This window comes from Geotrypetes seraphini, chromosome 3, assembly GCF_902459505.1.
Source record: "Geotrypetes seraphini chromosome 3, aGeoSer1.1, whole genome shotgun sequence".
NCBI classification, from domain to species: domain Eukaryota; kingdom Metazoa; phylum Chordata; class Amphibia; order Gymnophiona; family Dermophiidae; genus Geotrypetes; species Geotrypetes seraphini.
The window spans coordinates 250,393,784-250,413,461 of NC_047086.1; the positions used below are offsets into that span (position 1 = coordinate 250,393,784).

Genomic DNA, 19,678 nt, shown 5'->3' on the forward strand with positions numbered 1-19,678 from the left:
AGCTGTATCCATCAGTGCAGATGTCTAACCTCGGCCTGCCCCGGAACTCTTACTGCAACAGTGACTTCCTGTTCCTGCCTAGACGGGCGGCTGCTGCAGTAAGAGTTCCGGGGCAGGCCGAGGTTAGACATCTCCACTGATGGATACAGCTCCGCGGCTATAACATTTAAAATAATAGCGATCCAAAGGGGGAGGGGAGAAGGTGCGAGGAAGTCTGGAGCTGCAGGGCCGACATTAGAGGGAGTAAGAGTTGATGGTGCCGCAGGGTCCCGCGGGGGGGGGGGGAGGAAGGAAGGAAGAAGAGGAACCGAAGCATGGCAATTGTGGGGAAGTGCAGAGCTGCAGGGAAGAGTGTTGCGGTACCCAGCTGGAGGGAGAAGGAAGATGAGGGAGGGAATTAAAGGAGATGCCAGGGCTTGGAGCGTAGGAGGAAGGTATGCCAGTCTAAGGGAAAAGGAAGGGGGAGATGTGAGAGCATGGAGGGGGAGCGAAAGATGGAAGAAAAGGAAAGGAGAGAGATGCCAGAGAATCAGGGAAGGGGAGATACCAGACTATGAGGAGAGGTGTGGGAGAGGGAAGGCGAGGAGAGAGATGCCAGACCAATGGGGTGAAAGGAGAGATGGAAGGGGGAGGCATACAGTTTCTGGAAGGGGCATAGAAGGAGAGAAGATGCCATATAGGGGAAGAGAGACGGCAGACAGTGGATGGAAGGAAGAGAGTTACAAGAAGATGAGGAAAGGAGAAACCACAGAAGACAAAGGTAGAAAAAAATTTCTATTTATTTATTGCTTTAGGAGACATGTGTCACTGTTTCTGTGAAGCATTGTATGCAGAGTCCAGCTGGTTCAATTTAACCTTTGTCTATGTATTTTTATTTTATCCCCCCTTTTACAAAACTGTGAAGCGTTTTTAGCACCAGCCTTGGTGGTAGCAGCTCTGATGCTCAGAATTTTATGAGCATCAGAGCTGTTACCTCCGTAGCTAAAATCCACACTACAGTTTTGTAAAAGAGGGAGGGGTTAGTTTGTGATTACATATTCCTTACTAGGCGAAGGTGTTTTCTGTGTTCTGTGTGTTCGAAAGACATGGTTTTCTGTTAGGATTGACGGTGTAGGATTGATCTGTGCTGGTCTGGCTTGTTTAGTTTTACAATGGGTGTATTGATGTACTGCTCACTGCAATATGTAAGATGCTGCCTTTTCCTAGGTACTCATGTGTGACGTGTGGTTTGTTACTAAAAATCATGTTTTTCTTACAGATGGGGGGGGGTGCCAAAAAATGATGGGCCCCGGATGTTACATATGCTAGGTACGCCACTGTATGTAAAGATACCAGAAAGCTGGCGTAGCAAAAACTTCTAAGTTTTGAGTATTTAACCCTCCCACAATCTCACGGGCACTCGTTTCAAGTTTATTGAGATTTTGATTTAAACGCAATATCAAATATTTTCAATGCGTATAACAAAAATAAATTTGGGGAAATAAATAAAACCATTTGAACCAGTGTTCCCGCTAAGCTGCGCTGGCGTGCGCTGGCGCACAAAATATTACATCGCAGCGCACACGTTTCTCGTCACAGCGCACGATCGGAAGAGGCGTACGGCAGATGGCAGGGCGGCGAGAGGAGAATCGGGCGAGTTGGCTCATAACTTGCTGGCGCCCGATATTTTTGGCTCACGGTGAAAAAAGTTTGCTCACAACACCCGCCCGCTTAGAGGGAACACTGGCTGCAACCACCTATAATTTTGAGACTTTGAAATACCAAATGATTGTTGCAGTCGTGAAAAATCAAGCATTTTCCCATTTGATAGAACATCATCTAATATAGAAACATAGAAAATGACGGCAGAAAAGGGCCATAGCCCATCAAATCTGCCCACTCCAACAACCCTCCCCTAGTCTACACTCTATCACTCGTCCCCAAGCTGCCCTCCTCTATGCTACCCTCGTAGGGATCCGACGTGGGCATCCCATTTATTCTTAAAATCTTGTATGCTGCTGGCCATGATCACCTGCTCCGGGAGCTCGTTCCAATGGTCCACCACTCTTTCAGTGAAGAAGTACTTCCTGGTATCCCCATGAAATTCCCCCCCCCTGATTTTCAGCGGATGTCCCCTTGTGGACGAAGGTCCTTTTAGAAGGAAAATGTCGTCTTCCACCTCTATTCGACCAGTGATGTACTTAAACGTCTCTATCATATCTCCCCTCTCCCTACATTCCTCAAGAGAGTATAGCTGCAACTTGTGCAGCCTGTCTTCATACGAGAGATCCTTGAGCCCCAGGATCATCCTGGTGGCCATTCGCTGAACCGACTCAACTCTCAGCACATCCTTACGGTAGTGCAGCCTCCAGAATTGCACACAGTACTCCAGATGAGGTCTCACCATGCTTCTGTACAACGGCATAATGACCTCTGGCTTCCGGCTAACAAAGCCTCTACGGATACATCCCAGCATTTGTCTAGCCTTAGATGAAGCCTTCTCCACTTGATTGGCTGATTTCATGTCTCCACTAATGATTACCCCCAAATCCCGCTCTGCTGTAGTCCTGGACAAGGTTTCACCATTCAGTGTGTATGTCTTACACGGATTATTGTTACCAAGGTGCATGACCTTGCATTTTTTCGCATTAAAGCCCAGCTGCCAGGTTGTGGACCAATGTTCCAGTAAAAGCAGGTCCTGCCTCATGCTGTCGGACAAATCATTTTTACTTGCGGTGTCACTCACAGTGTTACATAATTTGGCATCATCGGCGAATAATGCTATTTTACCTTTAAGCCCCTGAGTCATGTCTCCTATAAATATGTTGAAAAGGATCGGGCCCAAGACTGATCCCTGCGGCACTCCACTGGTCACCCTCGATGTTTCAGAGAGGGTACCGTTAACCAACACCCTCTGAAGTCTCCCGCTTAGCCAGTCGCTGACCCATGCAGTTAGTGTATCACCTAATCCCATTGATTTCATCTTGCTCAGTAATCTACGGTGGGGGACGCTGTCAAAAGCTTTGCTGAAGTCCAAGTACACGACGTCTAGGGACTCTCCCAGGTCCAGCCTCCTAGTTACCCAGTCAAAGAAGCTGATAAGATTGGATTGGCATGACCTACCCTTGGTGAAACCGTGTTGGTGGGGGTTGCGTAGGTTCTCCTCATCAAGGATCGTGTCTAGTTTGTGTTTGACTAGTGTTTCCATGAGCTTACTCACAATCGAAGTGAGACTCACTGGTCTGTAATTTGCAGCTTCTGCCTTGCAACCCTTTTTGTGCAGAGGAACGTCGTTAGCTGTTTTCCAGTCCAATGGGACTTTTCCCGTACTGAGAGAGAGATTGAAGAGTACGGCTAACGGTTCCGCCAGGACGTCACACAGCTCTCTGAGCACCCTTGGGTGCAGATTGTCCAGTCCCATGGCTTTGTTCACCTTGAGTTTTGATAGTTCGTCGTATACGTCACTGGGTGTAAACTCGTGGTTCTGAAATGGGTCTCCCGAGTTATGCTTCACCTTTAACTTTGGACCTGACCCTGGCGCCTCGCAGGTGAAGACTGAGCAGAAGTACTTATTTAGTAGTTCGGCTTTATCTGTGTTCGATTCTGCATAATTTCCGTCAGGTTTTCTGAGGCATACTATTCCATCTGTGTTTCTTTTTCTATCACTAATATACCTGAAGAAAGATTTGTCCCCCTTTTTAATGTTATTCGCTAAGTTTTCTTCTACTCGGAGCTTGGCTTCTTTGACTGCCAGTTTGACCGCTGACGACTTAGTCATATATTTTATTTTAGCCTCTTTACCCTTCGTGCATTTGTAGTGAATGAATGCTCGTTTCTTGTCTTTAACGAGGTCAGATATCTCTGAGGTGAACCATTGAGGTCTGTTTTTTCTTCGCCGTTTACTCACGGATTTTATGTAACGGTCTGTTGCTGCGTGTAGGGTTGATTTCAAGGTTGACCACATAGCCTCCACATCGTTGGTCACTGCTTTGTGACGCAGTGCTTGATGGACAAAATCTCCCATGCCTTTAAAGTCAGTATCTCGAAAGCTGAGAACTTTTGTTGTCGTGTTAGATCTAGTGAACCCTTTCTTGAGGTTGAACCATATCATGTTGTGGTCGCTGGAGGCTAGTTTGTCGCCCACTGATACCTCCGAGACACTTCCTCCGTTGGTGAGTACCAGATCTAGTATCGCCTGGGCCCTGGTAGGCTCCAACACCAATTGTTTGAGTTGTGCTCCCCTTATGGAGGACAATAGCCTTTTAGTTCCGCTGGTAGATGCTGAAAGTGTGTTCCAGTCTGCATCGGGCATATTGTACGTATACCTGCCTGAAGTCCCTGGACTGAGCCTGGCCTGGATTGGCTACTGTGAGAAAGGGCTACTGGGCTTGATGGACCACTGGTCTGACCCAGTAAGGCTATTCTTATGTTCTTATCTCAGTGGACAAGTGCAGCCAGGCAGTGTGAGTAAGCCAGGAGTTTTGTGTATGATATCTGGTAAAGCAGTGGTCTCAAAATTGCGGCCCAGGGGCCACATGCGGCCTGCCAGGTACCATTTTGAGGCCCTCGGTATGTTTATCATAATCACAAAAGTAAAATAAAACAGTTTCTTGATCACATGTCTCTTTAGCTATAAATGACAATATTATTATTAAAATTTAGCCAAAAGGAAAGATTTATAAACTATGAAGAGTTTTACCTCATGCTAAATTGTCATTTCTTTAATAAGACATTAACTATTTTTTCTGCGGCCCTCCAAGTACCTACAAATCCAAAATGTGGCCCTGCAAAGGATTTGAGTTTGAGACCACTGTGGTAAAGGATCTGAAAGCATGCAGAAGTCTACAACTTCAGCAGGCTTGTCATTGGTAAAAAATACAATGATTCTTCAAGTCCTGAAGAAATAAAAATATTAATTTGGTTACCTGATGAAGTTGCTACTGTTTGCTGCACATATAACCACACCCTGAATAATATCTCTGTTCTACTGCTTGAGCCAAGAAAACTATGCTTATACAGTGTTGTAAATGAGAAGCAGGCATTGTCTTCTGTGTATTCTCTAATATAAGTATTAGGACTGTACGGACTAAACTTAAGTTCAACGGTGAGCATTTTCAGTTGAGAAAGTAATTTGCTACCTAAATACAGTACTCCCCGCGAATGCTGAAAAACCGCGACTACGGTTTTTAGCGGGGGAGATAGGAGAGGGCAGCCGGAGCGCCAGCGAGTGAAAGAAATCCCTCGTGGTATGCTCCGACCGCCTCTTCCTGCACTAAAGTCGGGCCTCACCAATCAGGAGCTGCTTTGACACGCAGCTCCTGATTGGTGAGGCCCGACTTTAGTGCAGGAAGAGGCGGTCGGAGCATACCGCGAGTGATTTCCTTCACTTGCCGGCACTCCGGCTGCCCAGTCATTCGCAGTCGGAAAATCCGCGAATGACCGGGGGAACACTGTACTGCAAATTAACTGTGGTGCCAAACTTCTGTTTTTGGCAGGCAGTCTTAAATGGAAGTTGGCTCACATTTCACCTCTTGTCTTATTTGACACTAAAATATAATTTCCTTTTAGTTATCACAGTTTGGGAAGTATACTTTAGGAGGCATTTGTTGCTTTTTTTTTGTGTGTGTAACCTTTTTTAAATTTGATTTCTCAGAGCTTTGTTGTAGTTATTTCAAGCCTCTCCACAGAATGATCTCTTTTATATCATGTTAAAACTCTTCACATCCTAGAACATGCTTACTATAAAGTCTTTTTTTTTCCTAACAATATTTTTATTTATATTTTTAATTGTAAACTATTAGTGCTCAGAAAAGGCTGCCTTCTCAGCAGCAAGTGCTCATTTTTCACACAAATGTGATGACTCATTGCACTAATGCATTATAAAATAGGCTAATCAAAAAAATGGTGTTAAGCATTAATTTTTTTCTGGTTGTACTTATCTTCTGTTTAATGTTCCAAACTGAAGCGATTCTCTTATCTTCTGCGATGATTTTCAGAGTGAATAACTCACTTATGGGACTTCTTTTTTCCTCCATAGCCACAGTTGCACCATCTATATAGCATGTTTGTTTATGCCCCAATTTGAAGAAAAGTCCCATAAGTGAGTCATGAAAATTGTTATGATGAACAAAAAATATTTAAGGTTGTAGAAAATACATAATTTATTGTTATTTTTAGAGTTATCCCCTGAGGAAGCCAGTAAGGCAAAACCGGGATCTCAGTTGGGAAATTATTTGATGGGTTTGCTGAGCCAGAAATACAAATTGAAAAAAAACTGTTATTCACCCTGAAAATCATTGCAGAAGATAAGAGAATTACCTCAGTTTGGAACATTAAACAGAAGATAAGTACAAACAGAAGGAATTAATGCTTAACATATTTTTTGAATAGACTATTTTATAATGCATTAGTTATGATGATTGAGAAGGGGTGATCATCACATTTGTGTGAAAAATGAGCATTTGCTGCTAAGGCAGCCTTTTCTGAGCACTAAGGCCTGGATTATGCAAAGTGCGTTCCGATTGTAGGCAGCTGTAGGCGTCCTACAACTGTCTAATCAGCCAATCGGGACGCACGTTTAAAAAAAAAAAATGCTCCCCAGGCAGGCCGCCTATATTGAAGGCGCCTCTGGGAGCCTAGGGAGTCATGCAAGACCACCTAAGCTCGTCCAAGGCTGGGCGGTAGCCTTAGGCGAACCTAGGCGGCCCTACACATCTCCCTAATAGAGCAGGAGATGCTTACAATGTAGGCCAGCAAAATGCTGTTCTACATTGTAAGTAGACATGGCCGCTATACGTTTTGTGGCAAAGGATCTCCCTGCTGTGATAGGTATAGCGGCCGCGGCTGCCTTTCATTGTCCCCCCCCCCGGACGATCACCGGCAGGAGGGTGCCCAACCCCTCCCACCAGAAGGCCGCCCACCCCCATGATCGCCAGCAGGAGGGTGCCTAAACCCTCTTCCTGGAAGAAGACCCCCCCACCCCCCGATCGCTGGCAGGAGGGTGCCCAACCTCTCCTGCCAGAAGACGACCCCCGCAAGATCGCCGGCAGGAGGGTCCCCAACCCCTCCTCCAGGAAGACGCCCCCACCTCTGAAGGCCCACCCACTAACACCCCCCTCTCCGTACCCCCCCACTAACTTTTCATCACCCCCACTAACCTTTCAACGGCTGGACAGATGGGTCTTCCTACCGGCTGGCCGTCAGGCCCGCCCCTTTCTGGCCCATCCCTGATAAGCCTAAGGCTCTAGACCCGGCCGGCCAACGTTGAAAGGTTAGATGGGGGAGGGGTGTTAGCAGGGGTGGATCCCGAGGGGGGTGTTGGGCACCCTCCTGCCGGCAATCATTGGGGGGATCAGGCGGCCGCTATACCTATCGAGGGATCTAAGTGTAGTGTCCGCATGTACATTAACCCGGTTCTGTAACCGGCTTCTGTAACATGGACGTTGGTTACAGAATTGGGTTTATTTTAGGCGGGCGTAGGTCTGATTCTGTATAGGACTTTTTATAGTGAGCATGTTCTATAGTGAGGGGTTTAAAAAATGTTTGGATAATTTCCTAAAAGAGAAGTCTATAGGCCATTATTGAGAGAGCTAGGGGAAATCCACTGCTTAATCTTAGGATAAGCAGCATAAAATTTGTTTACTACTTGGGATCTAGCTAGGTACTTGGGACCTGGGTTGGCCACTGTTAGAAACAGGATACTGGGTTTGATGGACCTTCTGTTTGTTCCAGTATATAATAATAATAATAATTTTATTTCTTGTATACCGCCCTGCCATTAGTTCCAGGTGGTTCACAACAGTAGATAAATACATTTCTATAGGCAGAATTATACATCAATTCTTATGTTCTTAATGACTGCTGCAAGAATGTATGAAAAGGAGGAGACTCCATTCTACAATATACACAGGCAGAAACTCACTGAGAATACACCATACAACAATTATTCACACAGTTCTTCTCACCCCAACTCGTATTACCCTCACACCAGTACTGACAGAATTATTTTTTCCATTTGTAGAATAACAGGACTATGGTACATACTTCTGTAAATTGTCAAATCTGAACCACAGCTGTAGTAATGCACTTATGATTTTTTTATACCTCACCCCAAAATGACCTTTTCTTTCAAAATTTTTTTAAAAAAAGTTTCATTTGTTTTAGCCACAGTATATAAAGTGGGACATTTTTCTCTTTCCAACACAAGATAGACTTTTTAATCACATTTTACTGTAGTGATTGATGGACAAACTGACCTTCCCAGTATTGTGACCGGGCAAGGCCCGGACTGGATCAGACTTGAGCACTGACCCGGATCATCCAAACCTCAGCTGAGGTATGGAGGGTAGCATTTTTATTTGCATACCATAAATGACAATGCAAAACTGTCCAGTATGAACTTTATTGTGCTACTCTGTACTATGTTTTCTTGAGGTGGTAACCAAAATCCCTCAGTATTCCCAAGAATGCTAAAATCAAAACACTTCTTAATTCCACACAGCTTGTTGGATCGCAGTGCTTATTATTATTATGGCTCAAAACAGTATTGCAGTCAACAGTAGCATGCCTCTGAAGTAGCTCCCTGGGGTGAAACTATAACTCGCACCCCAGGGTATGGGATTCTTCCTAACACTTTTAGATCTGGGTTTGACAGATCCCCTGCCCAACAATCCCAACTAGTTGACAGCACAAAAAGAAAACTTTCAGAGGTGATTGAGGGGTACAGATAGAAGTAGAGGTAGGTTATAAAAATGGTCAGGAACTACTTCACAGGTCATAGACCTGATGGGCCGCCGTGAGAGCGGACCGCTAGGCGCAATGGTCTGACCCAGTGGAGGCAACTTTTTATGTTCTTAGGTCAGTTTCACCAGGACTGTGCTCTGCAAGATTCCAATCCAAAAATAGCCTTTCACTTTCAACACAAAAACCTGCAACCTGCCTGCGCTGCTTGGCAAGGCTGCGTACAGTTCAACTGTGACTACCCCAAATTTGTAGCATTGACTTTTAACTTTTCCACTCCAAAACTTTGTGAAACAGTACTTTGCTTTCACAGGATTCATTGCATTTCCATGTCATCCACAACTCTTAATTCATCAGGTTCAATTTCCATTTCTTCAATAGTCAGTTCTTCTGGGGATAGGAGTAGAGGTAGGTTATAGAAATAGTCAGGGACCACTGCTCAGGCAATGGCCCTGATGGGCCGCCGCGGGAGTGGACCGCTGGGCGAGATGGACCTCTGGTCTGCCTCAGCGGAGGCAACTTCTTATGTTCTTATTTCAACTTCATTAGAATTAGCCTCAAAAGAACTATTAGAAGCCTCACTCCTGAGGTCTCTTACCTGATTTTCCTGTGAACTGTTTCTTGCCTTTTGATCCTTAGGTGCTGAGGTCTGCTCCCTTCAGAGGTTTCAGTTACTCTGAGGGTTTGTGGCTGGAAGACACACCCTTTTTATTACTCTGGGATGATTACCTCCAGATCCAGCTGAGATCCTAGATTTTTCTGCTCCTGAGCTCTAGTAGTTACCATGCTGATTAGCCCTAATTACAGCTGGGCTAGCTGCAGGAACTAATTCAGTCCTGAGTTTGTCTTTTGCCTGCCTGGTGCCTGCTGGGACTTGTAGTTTCTTTTCCCTGGCTGTTCCTAGGTTATTATTAGGCAATGATAACCTGGTCACTGCAGTGCTGCCCTTCTAGATTTTTTTCCAAAGAACTTGCACATACAAACTGTATTTCAAATATGTAATGTATATCTTGTGCAATTCACAAAAGAAGATATAGCAGTATTAGAAAAGGGGCAATAAAAATGATAAAAGGGAATGGGATAACCTTCCATGAGGAAAAAATAAAGCGGTTAGGGCTCTTCAGCCTTGAGAAGAGATGGCTCAGGGGAATTGTGGTAGAAGTCTATAAAATACATATATTCAGATTTGGTTTCTTTTCTCTTTTTAATGGCTTTAATGACATCAATAAAAAGATATGTTAAAAACTATGCAAATTATTACAAATGATTGATTGATTGAGATTTAGAAGGGAGATTAAGTGTTGTCCATTCTTTAGGCAGGCAGTTTTCAAAAGCCACTTACCTGGATAGGAGTTTTTAAAAAAAAAATTTGTGAAAATTACATGCCTTCTCCTTTATGTGGTAGCCTAGAGGTGGATGTAGCAGTGAATGTAGCAACACACACATCTGCATTTTTTCAAATTACATATTGTCTTAAAAAGGGAAAAGGTATTTGCAGATAGAGCAGGTGTCGGTCTCTGTGGATACAAAGACCGACACCTGAATTTTCAAGTAACCAGAAAAAAAATCTAAGAAATACTGTAATACTTTAAATAAAAATGAAAATAAAATCAGTTTCTGGTGGAAATTTAACGCCACACCTGAGTACGCCTATGCTTTACCTACCCCACGTTTGGTAGTTTATCTGGAACAATTTATGATATGGCATAGTATGGGGTATAGTATTAGGCCTATTTTTAATAGTAACTCAAGCAACTAGAAACTACATTTATTGGGCATCTATCAAACCCTATGGGTGCCGATTAACTGAGAGTCTACTGTACTTTTTCTTAGAAAATTGCTTAGGGATTATGTACATATTTTGTGAGTACTGGCATAATTTTGGAAAAAAAATGCCTTCAAGAGGATTTCATGCCAGATGACTGAAACAAATACTGTTTCTCTTGTAATAGCATGAGGATTTTTTTCTGGAATCTCCTTTTGTGGCTGAGAGAACAGGCATATAAACTGTGTGAGAGATTTGCTTATCTAAGAAGCTTTACAGATTATATAATAAAGAATTTGTTTAATTGTTCTTGTTGGTTTGTCTTACTGGCTTTCCCTGTTTTCTCTTTGTTAGCACTTGTTTTCTGATGGGTCCTTTGAAGCAACTGAAGAAAATGTTTGAGCCGACAAGACTGATTGCTACAGTGGTTATGCTGGTAATTTGTCATTTGCATGCATTATCTTTGTGCATATTTCCTTCTTTGCAGAAACTCCTTTACATATAGTATTGAGTTCTTCCTAATAGACCAAATATGGGTTCTACTGTTTTAGCTGCTTTCAAGTAGATTTGTCTGTGAAAAGCAGGAACAGAAAAATTTATACGTATATACATTGAGAGCCATTTTCAGAAAGGACATCTAAGTCTGTTTTTGGTGTTTCCCACAAGGCGTCCAAATTTAGAGGCTCAGAAGCATCCATTTTCGAAAGGTGAACCACTAGGCCCAAATTCTGTAACCAGCACCTAAAGTTAGGCACCTATTTCGGAGGTGTCCAATTGGATAGGTGCCTATCTAAATTGAACAACAAGCTCAATTAAGCTTTTAAATCAACACTAATTGAAACATAGGCACCTATCGAGAAAAGCGTGATTCTGTAACAAGGTGCCTCTAAAAATTTAGGCGGCCTTCAAAAAAATAGGTGCTATGCATGTTAGGCGTGGCTACGTGTTAGGCCCCTTCTTACAGAATCGCTGCTCTTAAGTGAGCTTAAGCACTTGCATGGGCGCCTAACTTTTAGTTCTGCCTAGAGCTGGCCTATTTACTGGGCACCTCCAAAATAGGTGCTACTCAGCGTGATTCACTAAAAAGCATCCAATTATGCTTGAATCGTGCTGAACGGTGCCTATATCGGCACCTAACTTTGGGGCAGTTCTTATAGAATTTGTCCCTAGATGTCCAAATATAATTTTTTTTTTTTTTTAAATCACCTACTTAGACATCTTGGCTGACAGGACGTCTAAAGGACATCCAACCTTAGGACACCTAACTTTATACCCAATTGTAATGGACTGGCCACATAGACATCCTAACAGAGCAGTGGCTCTGCTGTGAACTTCACATAAAGAATGCCAGATATACAGCAGTTGGAACCCAAGCACAGTACTGGGTAGAGCTTTGGATTCTTGCCCAGAAATAGCTAAGAAGAAGAAAAAATTAAAATTAAAAAAACCCTTATAATATATGGAGAGCCTCCAAAACACCCCCTAAACCTACTATACCCTCCTGTGTACCATACCAATAGCCCTTACAGCTGTAGATGGCACCTATATGGCAGTAGAGTAGGGTTTTGGTGGTCTCCAACTTTCTACCATAAATGTAGTGGTTAGATTGGCTTATGGGCCTGGGTTCTCCTCTGTGGTTCACTAGCCCACCCACCAGGTTACTTAACACACCTCTGTGATGTTCTACTAGGCTTTCCTATACCAAGTGCTGCTGTTCTAGAGACAGGTATGTACTATTTCCTTCAGATCTTTGTGGGGTGGGAAGGGGTTGGTGACCACTGGGAAAGTGTGTGTGTGTGTGAGGGGGGAGGGTCATTACTTAATCTCCCTAGTGGTCATCTGGTAAGTTTGGGTACCTTTGTGCCACTTAGACACTTCTAAAACAGATTTAGCCCAAAACGTCTAAGTTCCATCTAGGACATCCTGGGAAAGGTTTGATTATTGCTGCAAGATATCCAAAGCAGCCCATAACATGCCTATAGCACACCTCTTATAGCACTGGATTTATAGCAGGCAAAATGCCTCGCTAGACGTCCAGAAAGCTTTGAAAATCGGTACTTGGACACCCCAGTAATTAGGACAACCAAGTGTCAACTTATGACGGTTTTTGGACGTCTTCAGTTTTTTGACTTTGAGCCCCAATGTATAGGGTTATCCGTAAGACTACGGTAAAAATTCAGCCTTATCAAAACATGTCTTCAGAAGTCTGAATATGTTCAACCTCATGTAGATAAGATATGGTTAAAATATGAAGTAGTTTGGAACAGATTTAGAGGTAACTCATGGTCCTACAATATCCTCATAATGTGGCTGGCTATTCATAACAATGTGGTAATGTGGTTAGAAGCTGTTACTTAATATTGGTTGGCTATTAAATAACTATTCTTTGAAGCTGCTGTTATTGTCAACAACAGTTTAATTGTTACTTGAATAATATCAAGCTAGTACAAAGCTAATGCAAAGCAGAGAGTTAATTTAATGATAAATAAGCAGTTGAAAACCAAGTTGATGTCACATTTTAGGATAAAAACTAAAAAATAAGAATTTCAAAGACTAGAAGCAGTGCTGAAGTATGGCTGCTAGGAAAAGGCCCTCTGAACTGTCCAGTTCACATCTGCCAATCAATGGGGATGTTCTTCTATTGATGATGTACTTACACACTGACAAAAAGGCAGTTCATCAGGCCATGTTCAAGGTCTTGGAAATTCAGCTGTGTGCATGAATACCACATCAGCAAATAGACTCAGGGATTTGCATAGTGATGAAGCTTTATGATTAAGATGAAAACCTAAACGAGAAATGGCACAGATGCAACGAACATGATCTGGTGAATCAAGAAGCCTTCAAAGAACAACTCATCCATCTGCAGTGACCCGGTTATCCTTGCCTAATAATAACCATCGAAGAATACAGACAATTTCTAATCATGCAGAGGCAAGATGTTTCATCATGCAGCATGGCTGGCATTGACACTGTACTTGCAATGAAGAAGGATAGAAAAAGAGTGTGAGAAGAATGATTGATTGATTTAGTAAGTTTTGCATCCAAAGTAAGGGCAGAAAATGTCATTGTTAATAGTCCTGCACAGCCAACTGCTACTTCTCTCCCTCTGCCTAATGGATCTGATTCCATGAATATTGCTAAAGTTGACTTGACAGTTGTTCAAATTCAGATGCTGATTTTGAAGTCAGCAGAGCACCTTCTTCCAGTTCTTGGTCAAAACGACCAAAGGTGAACATCCTTGGTTATCCTGAAATTGCCAGAGCATTATTAGATCATGTTAATTGGCCATGATGTAAATGAAATAACATTGTCAAGAAGCGCATCCCGCGTTCACACTGCAGGAACCATGAGGAGGCAGCCACTCTGAAGGATAAATTCCATGACAAAACAACAGAAACTCCATTACTGCTGTATTTGAATGGAAAACTCCTGGACATTACTGGAAGTAAAGAAATGGTCAACAGAATTGCAGTACTTGTCAATAGCAACAGAAAAGAGAGGTTACTTGGAGTTTTAAAGATTGGCTGAAGCCTGTCTCACAGTGGAGTGGAGTCTTTGGACACAAGTGCTTGATACCACTGTGAGTAATTCAGGCCTGAAGAATGGTGCATGCATCTTCATTCAATCATCAGCAGGACAAGAGTTAGCATAGCTTGCCTGTCAACATGGTGTCGTCACCCAACTGTTTGGAGTTAGCGGAGGATCAAATGTTGCAACATTGAAAAGATTTCAGCAAAATTGGCCATACATAGACCATGGTTCGTATAAGGTTGCTGCGGACGATATGTTTGATGCAGACATATCAGTCCTTTGGAAAGAAATTGCAACATTCTGAAGAACAGCCTTGAATGCATCACATCCAAAAGAAGACAACAAGGGGCTTCTTAAGCTCTGTTTAATTTTTCTTGGCAGCTGCCCAGATGCAGATAAAGTGAAGCCATTATTTTGAGCATCTGGGGCATTCCACTATGTACGGTGAGTAATGAAAGCCATCTACAGTATTAAGATATTTCTGTTCCATCGGCAGTTCTCTCTTACTGCCAAAGAAAGGCAGGGGATGAAAGAACCAATTCTTTGTTAGTTTCAACTACATCCGCTACTGGCTTGAAGCACCTTTTCCTGTAAAAGCATCACTCAATGACTTGCTTCTACTTTCTGAACTCCAGAAATATCTGAACAAGGCTGTTGCCAGTGCTGTGTCAACATTAACCAAAATTCCATACACAACCCCTCATTCAATAATATCATTCCTACCAGTGAGAGAGTATTTTTTGGGACTATCAGAATGTGAGTATTTATCCAATCTGTTTCAGGCACATGGGATCTTTTAGAGAGAGGAAGAGATAATGGTTACTGCAGATGGGCAGACTGGATGGACCATTTGGCCTTCATCTGCCATCATGTTTCTATGGAGAACACTCGCTTAGCTCCTCATTGGTCAATTTTATATATATTTCTCTTTAGCAATCCATTCTCAAACTCATTAATGTGTTACAAAAATAGTCCATATATCTTCCACTTAGCTTCTATTTTTTTGAAACACGTGTAAGGGCATAATCAAAACATACAGTATGTTTAAGTCCGATTGGAACATATAGCGCTAGACACCCAAAGTTGGCAGTGGGAAAATGTCTATTCTCGAAAAATACATATAAAATATTTTTGGCGGAAAATTGTCTAAATGGACGTCCAGGCGGTTGTTCGTCCAGACCGCCAGTATGTCTATCTTTATATCACTTTTTTTTTTCTTTTTTATTCATTTATTAAATCATAAGTTGTAACACTCGTTCTAGTTCACTATCAAAGTAGATCGCTTCTTAACCTTAGAAAGCGAATCTTCAAGAATCGCTGTTAAGTCTTGCAGATTTTTCTCAACAATCCCATTCTGGATTGAAAGTGCCCCATACTTTTTATCTTTAGCAAGTGGCAAAAAGTAAGCTTTATTTATAAGTGGAATACTTTCTTGAGGAAAATTCAAATTCTTGAGTAGAAATTTCTTAAATACTTTGACTGGGGACATAGACATGATTTTTGGGCAATTTAAAACTTAAGATTTAATCGCCTATTAAAGTTCTCTATTTGCTTAATCTTTTGTGACACAAAATTCAGATCTTTAATAACTGTTGATATTAATTCTTTCAATGTAACAGTTTCTGATTGAATCTTTTCTATGCAATAACATAACATAACATAATAGCAAATTTCTAGACCATATAACCTTTAGTTCAATATGTTTAACAAAAGATTATGCTATGGGAAAATGCAGAGATAATGTGAGGTGCAGAAATTTAGCAGTCAAAAATTTGGAGAAAAGAAAAGTCTTCAAAAGTTTTATGTAATGTTTATAAGATATAGATCTAATCAGTAATGGACAGAAATCTTTGTCATAAGAAACAGCTTGATAGGGAAGACAATGCCTATGATGTTTCTTACTTTTATAGCCCTTTGCTGAAGGAAACGTAAATAGGGCATGAGATTTTCTACTCCTCTCATGTGTCACGATAACAAATCTATCAACAAGATATGATGGGGCAACACCAAGAGCAACTTTATAATATAAACATCCCAACTTAAAAATCATCCAGGCCTCCACTGCGAGCCAATGCAACTCACGATAATAAGGAGTTACATGATCGTACTTCAAGCCATAAATAATTCTTACAGTTATATTTTGAACCTAGGTCAATCTAGCCAAATTTTTCTTAGTACTTGTCAAATATTCAATATTACAGTAATTTACAATACTCCACCTAGGTTGAGCTCCAGGGTCTCCTCTTCTTCTCGCCCGGGGCTCGACTCAAAGCTCCGTGCCTCCGCAGCGGGTTCCAACCTCTGATTCTCTGGCCAAGGATTGGTAGCCATCTGCCACTCTAAGATTTGTGGATGCGTCGGCTGAATTGGGGAAGAGGAAAGAGCCGGCGACATCGTGGCTCTGACCATTCCCTTCCTCTTAGAATGTGGCATTTCCAACAGGCAAATAGTCAGGTAATTCCTCTAAAGAAATTAAACCATAATCGAAGTATTGTTCCGTATTGCCATCAAGCACCGTCCGCCATCTTGACTTCTCTCCCCTTAATACCACATTTTCGACCAAAATTTTATCCAAGTCCCAAATGCCCAGAACAAATGTAGGAGGGGCCAGCATTGTGATGGGACTGGCTACCCAGACATGGCAACAGAGCAGTGGGGGCACCTTACAGGGCACTACTGTGAACTTTACAAAAAGCGTGCTCATTTCCACTCTACATCTATTAAGGACATTTTCAAGGTGGCTACTTGGTCCTCAGTGCATACCTTTACTTCTCACTACTGTTTGGAACAAAACTCCAGAAGAGACAGTCAGTTTGGATAAATAGTTATGCAGAATCTTTTTACTTCCTGAGCGGCAACTTGCCTAATTCTGTTTTCAGGATTAATGTATTGTGTACAAATCTTGTTTGTCTTATTTTATGTATGTTACTATTTGTAAAGCCACCTAGGAATAGGCAGTTGAGAAATATAAATAAAAACTTTCCCTCCAACCCTCTTGGGTTTCGCTAGGCTCATGATTATGCAAGGTCTGACAATTAAGTTCATGAAGTTGCCACCATGCTCTTACGATGGCAGCACTGTACAAATAGCTCAGTAAAGTTTCATAACCTTGGTATATCAGTATCTCACAGATGTGTTCGTGTTGACGTGGTGTCTTGCTGAGTGACATTCATTATTGTTGCATTTTTTTGCCGTCATGAGAATGTCAGCAAATTTGAATTAGAGCACTGAACAAACATTAAATTTCTTGTTAAACTTGGCAAGAGTGGAAGTGAAATCATGGACGTGTTGATAAACCATGAAAAAAACCAGCAGTATACAAATGGATTAAAAAATTTTCTGAGGGGAGAGAATGTATCACTGATGAAAAGAGGTCAGGGCAGCCAGTAATGAGCAGAACTAACAAAAACATTGCACAAATTTGTCGAATTGTGCATCAAAACTGTCAGCTGACTTTGAGAAGCATAGCAGACCAAGTAAACATTGTTAGAGAAACAGGAAAATCTTAACTGAAAATCTTGGCATGAGAAAGGTGTGTACAAAAATGGTCCCTCAAGGCTCTTGCATCACGGCAATGCACCAGCTCACAGGGCACTGTCTGTGAGGGAATTTTTAGCCAGTAAACAAATAACCTTATTGGAACAACCTCCCTATTCACCTGATCTGGCCCCCAATGACTTTTTTCTTTACCTGAAGATAAAGGAAATATTGAAAGGAAGACATTTTTATGACATTCAGGACATCAAGGATAATACGATGACAGCTCCGATGGCCATTTCGGAAAGAGTTCCACAATTGTTTTGAAGGGTGGACTAGGTGCTGGCATCAGTGCATAGTTTCCCAAGGGGAGTACTTCAAAGGTGACCCTAATGATATTCAGCAATGAGGTATGTAGGATGAGTTCATGAACTTAATTGTCAGTCCTTGTATATCTATTATCCTTGTCCAGAGTCATGATCCTGACAGCTTGGGAGTCCCACATGTGAGAATGTTATGCCTGTTTGTTCTAAGAGAAAGCAAAGATACTTACCTGTAGTAAGTGTTCTCCGAGGATAGCAGGTATATATTCTCACAATCTGTCCACCTCTCCTAGTAGCTTCTTATATTTGTTACTGAACTGATGGTCCCTTGAGCCAATGTCAGGTGGGAAGGCACCGGCATGCGGCAGTTTGGGCACTACCTAAAGATTTAAAGTTGAAACACTTACGGCCACTCAATTAAGTACTTGGTATACAAATCAGAAAGACAATAAGTACTTATTGAAAAAAATATCTCCAAATACTGGACACTATCATGCTTTTGAAAAACTGTTTTCTTATAGATACTTATTTGTCTGGATCTTCAGAATGCAATTGGGCATAGAATACTTCAGATTTTTAAGGTCTCCATCAATCCATTTTTTATTGTTTTTTTTAATAAATTATTTTATACTTTTCAAATTTTTCATTTCTTTTTTTCTTCTTACAAAGCTTGCTATTAAAATAGCTACTTAGTTTATGCTTATGTTTCGAGGGAACTAAAACATCTGAGGAGGCTGTTATCTGTTTCTGGCGAACCATACATGTCGGAAGAGGTGGTGCAATTGAAGAATTATAACGTATTTGAATGAAAATACAAGCATAAGCTAAGTAGCTATTTTAATAGCAAGTTTTGTAAGAAGAAAAAAGAAATATGAAAAATTTAAAAAGTATAAAATAATTTATCAAAAAAATCAATAAAAAATGAATTAATGGAGACCTTAGCAATTGGAAGTATTCCATGCCTGATTGCATCCTGAAGATCCAGATAAATAAGTATCTATAAGAAAACAGTTTTTTCAAAAGCATAATAGTGTCTAGTATTTGGAGATATTTTTGCAATAAGTACTTATTGTCTTTCTAAAGATTTAAAGTAACAGTGCACTTTGTAGTATCATTACCAATTTCTGTAGATGACATCATCTACTTGTGAGAAAATGTCTTCTGTCCTTGGAGAATACCTGTTTATAGGTAAATATTTTGCTGTTTCTTTGCATCATCACCCTTGAAAACCATTTCTGGTACAGTTAGATCTCTCCCAAATATAACTAGTTGGGAACTTAGGGGCTCATAATTGAAACAGAAATACATCTAAAAAACGGCCTAAATCGGCACTTAGACGATCAGTGAGACAAGTCATCCAAGTGTCGATAATCGAACCGGGTTTTAGATGTATCTAAAAATGACTTGGGCCTTCACAGTGCTGCAGTACTCCCAGAGCTAAAAGGGGTGTTTTAGGAGGAGTGGTGAGGGTGGGACATGGGACGTCCTAGATTTAGTCATACTGCATGTATAACCGAAAGTTTTACAACACTACCTAGACGGACGTTGTGACTTAGGCCATCTAAAACCAGGTCTAAGTTCACAGAAGGTATCCAAAGTGACCAGATAACCACTGCAGACACAAAGTACAGACCCTCCACACACTGCCCCAGTAATCACTGACCCCACCCCCATAAAAATTGTAATAACTCTACATTTCTGCCTCCAGAACATCAGCACCTGGCAGCCTGTAATAGGAAAGCCTAGTAGAGCTGCACAGCGGTGACTTAAGTGGTCTTGGGGGGTGGTTAGTGAACCATGGAGAGGAGAACCCAGGCCCATAAGCCATTCTAATCGCTGCATTCATGATGAAACATGTGTA

The 19,678-nt window shown here is 41.7% G+C and overlaps 1 protein-coding gene across 2 annotated transcripts in view; it reads left to right on the forward strand.

Annotated features, from left to right (window-relative positions):
* Nucleotides 1–19,678, forward strand: part of SFT2D1 (SFT2 domain containing 1) — an 87,055-nt gene that overhangs the window by 46,373 nt on the left and 21,004 nt on the right. For both annotated transcript variants that reach the window (XM_033937294.1, XM_033937293.1), the window contains exon 4: nucleotides 10,838–10,919. In XM_033937294.1, coding sequence (XP_033793185.1) covers nucleotides 10,838–10,919 — 82 coding nt within the window. The remainder of the gene's footprint in view (nucleotides 1–10,837; nucleotides 10,920–19,678) is intronic.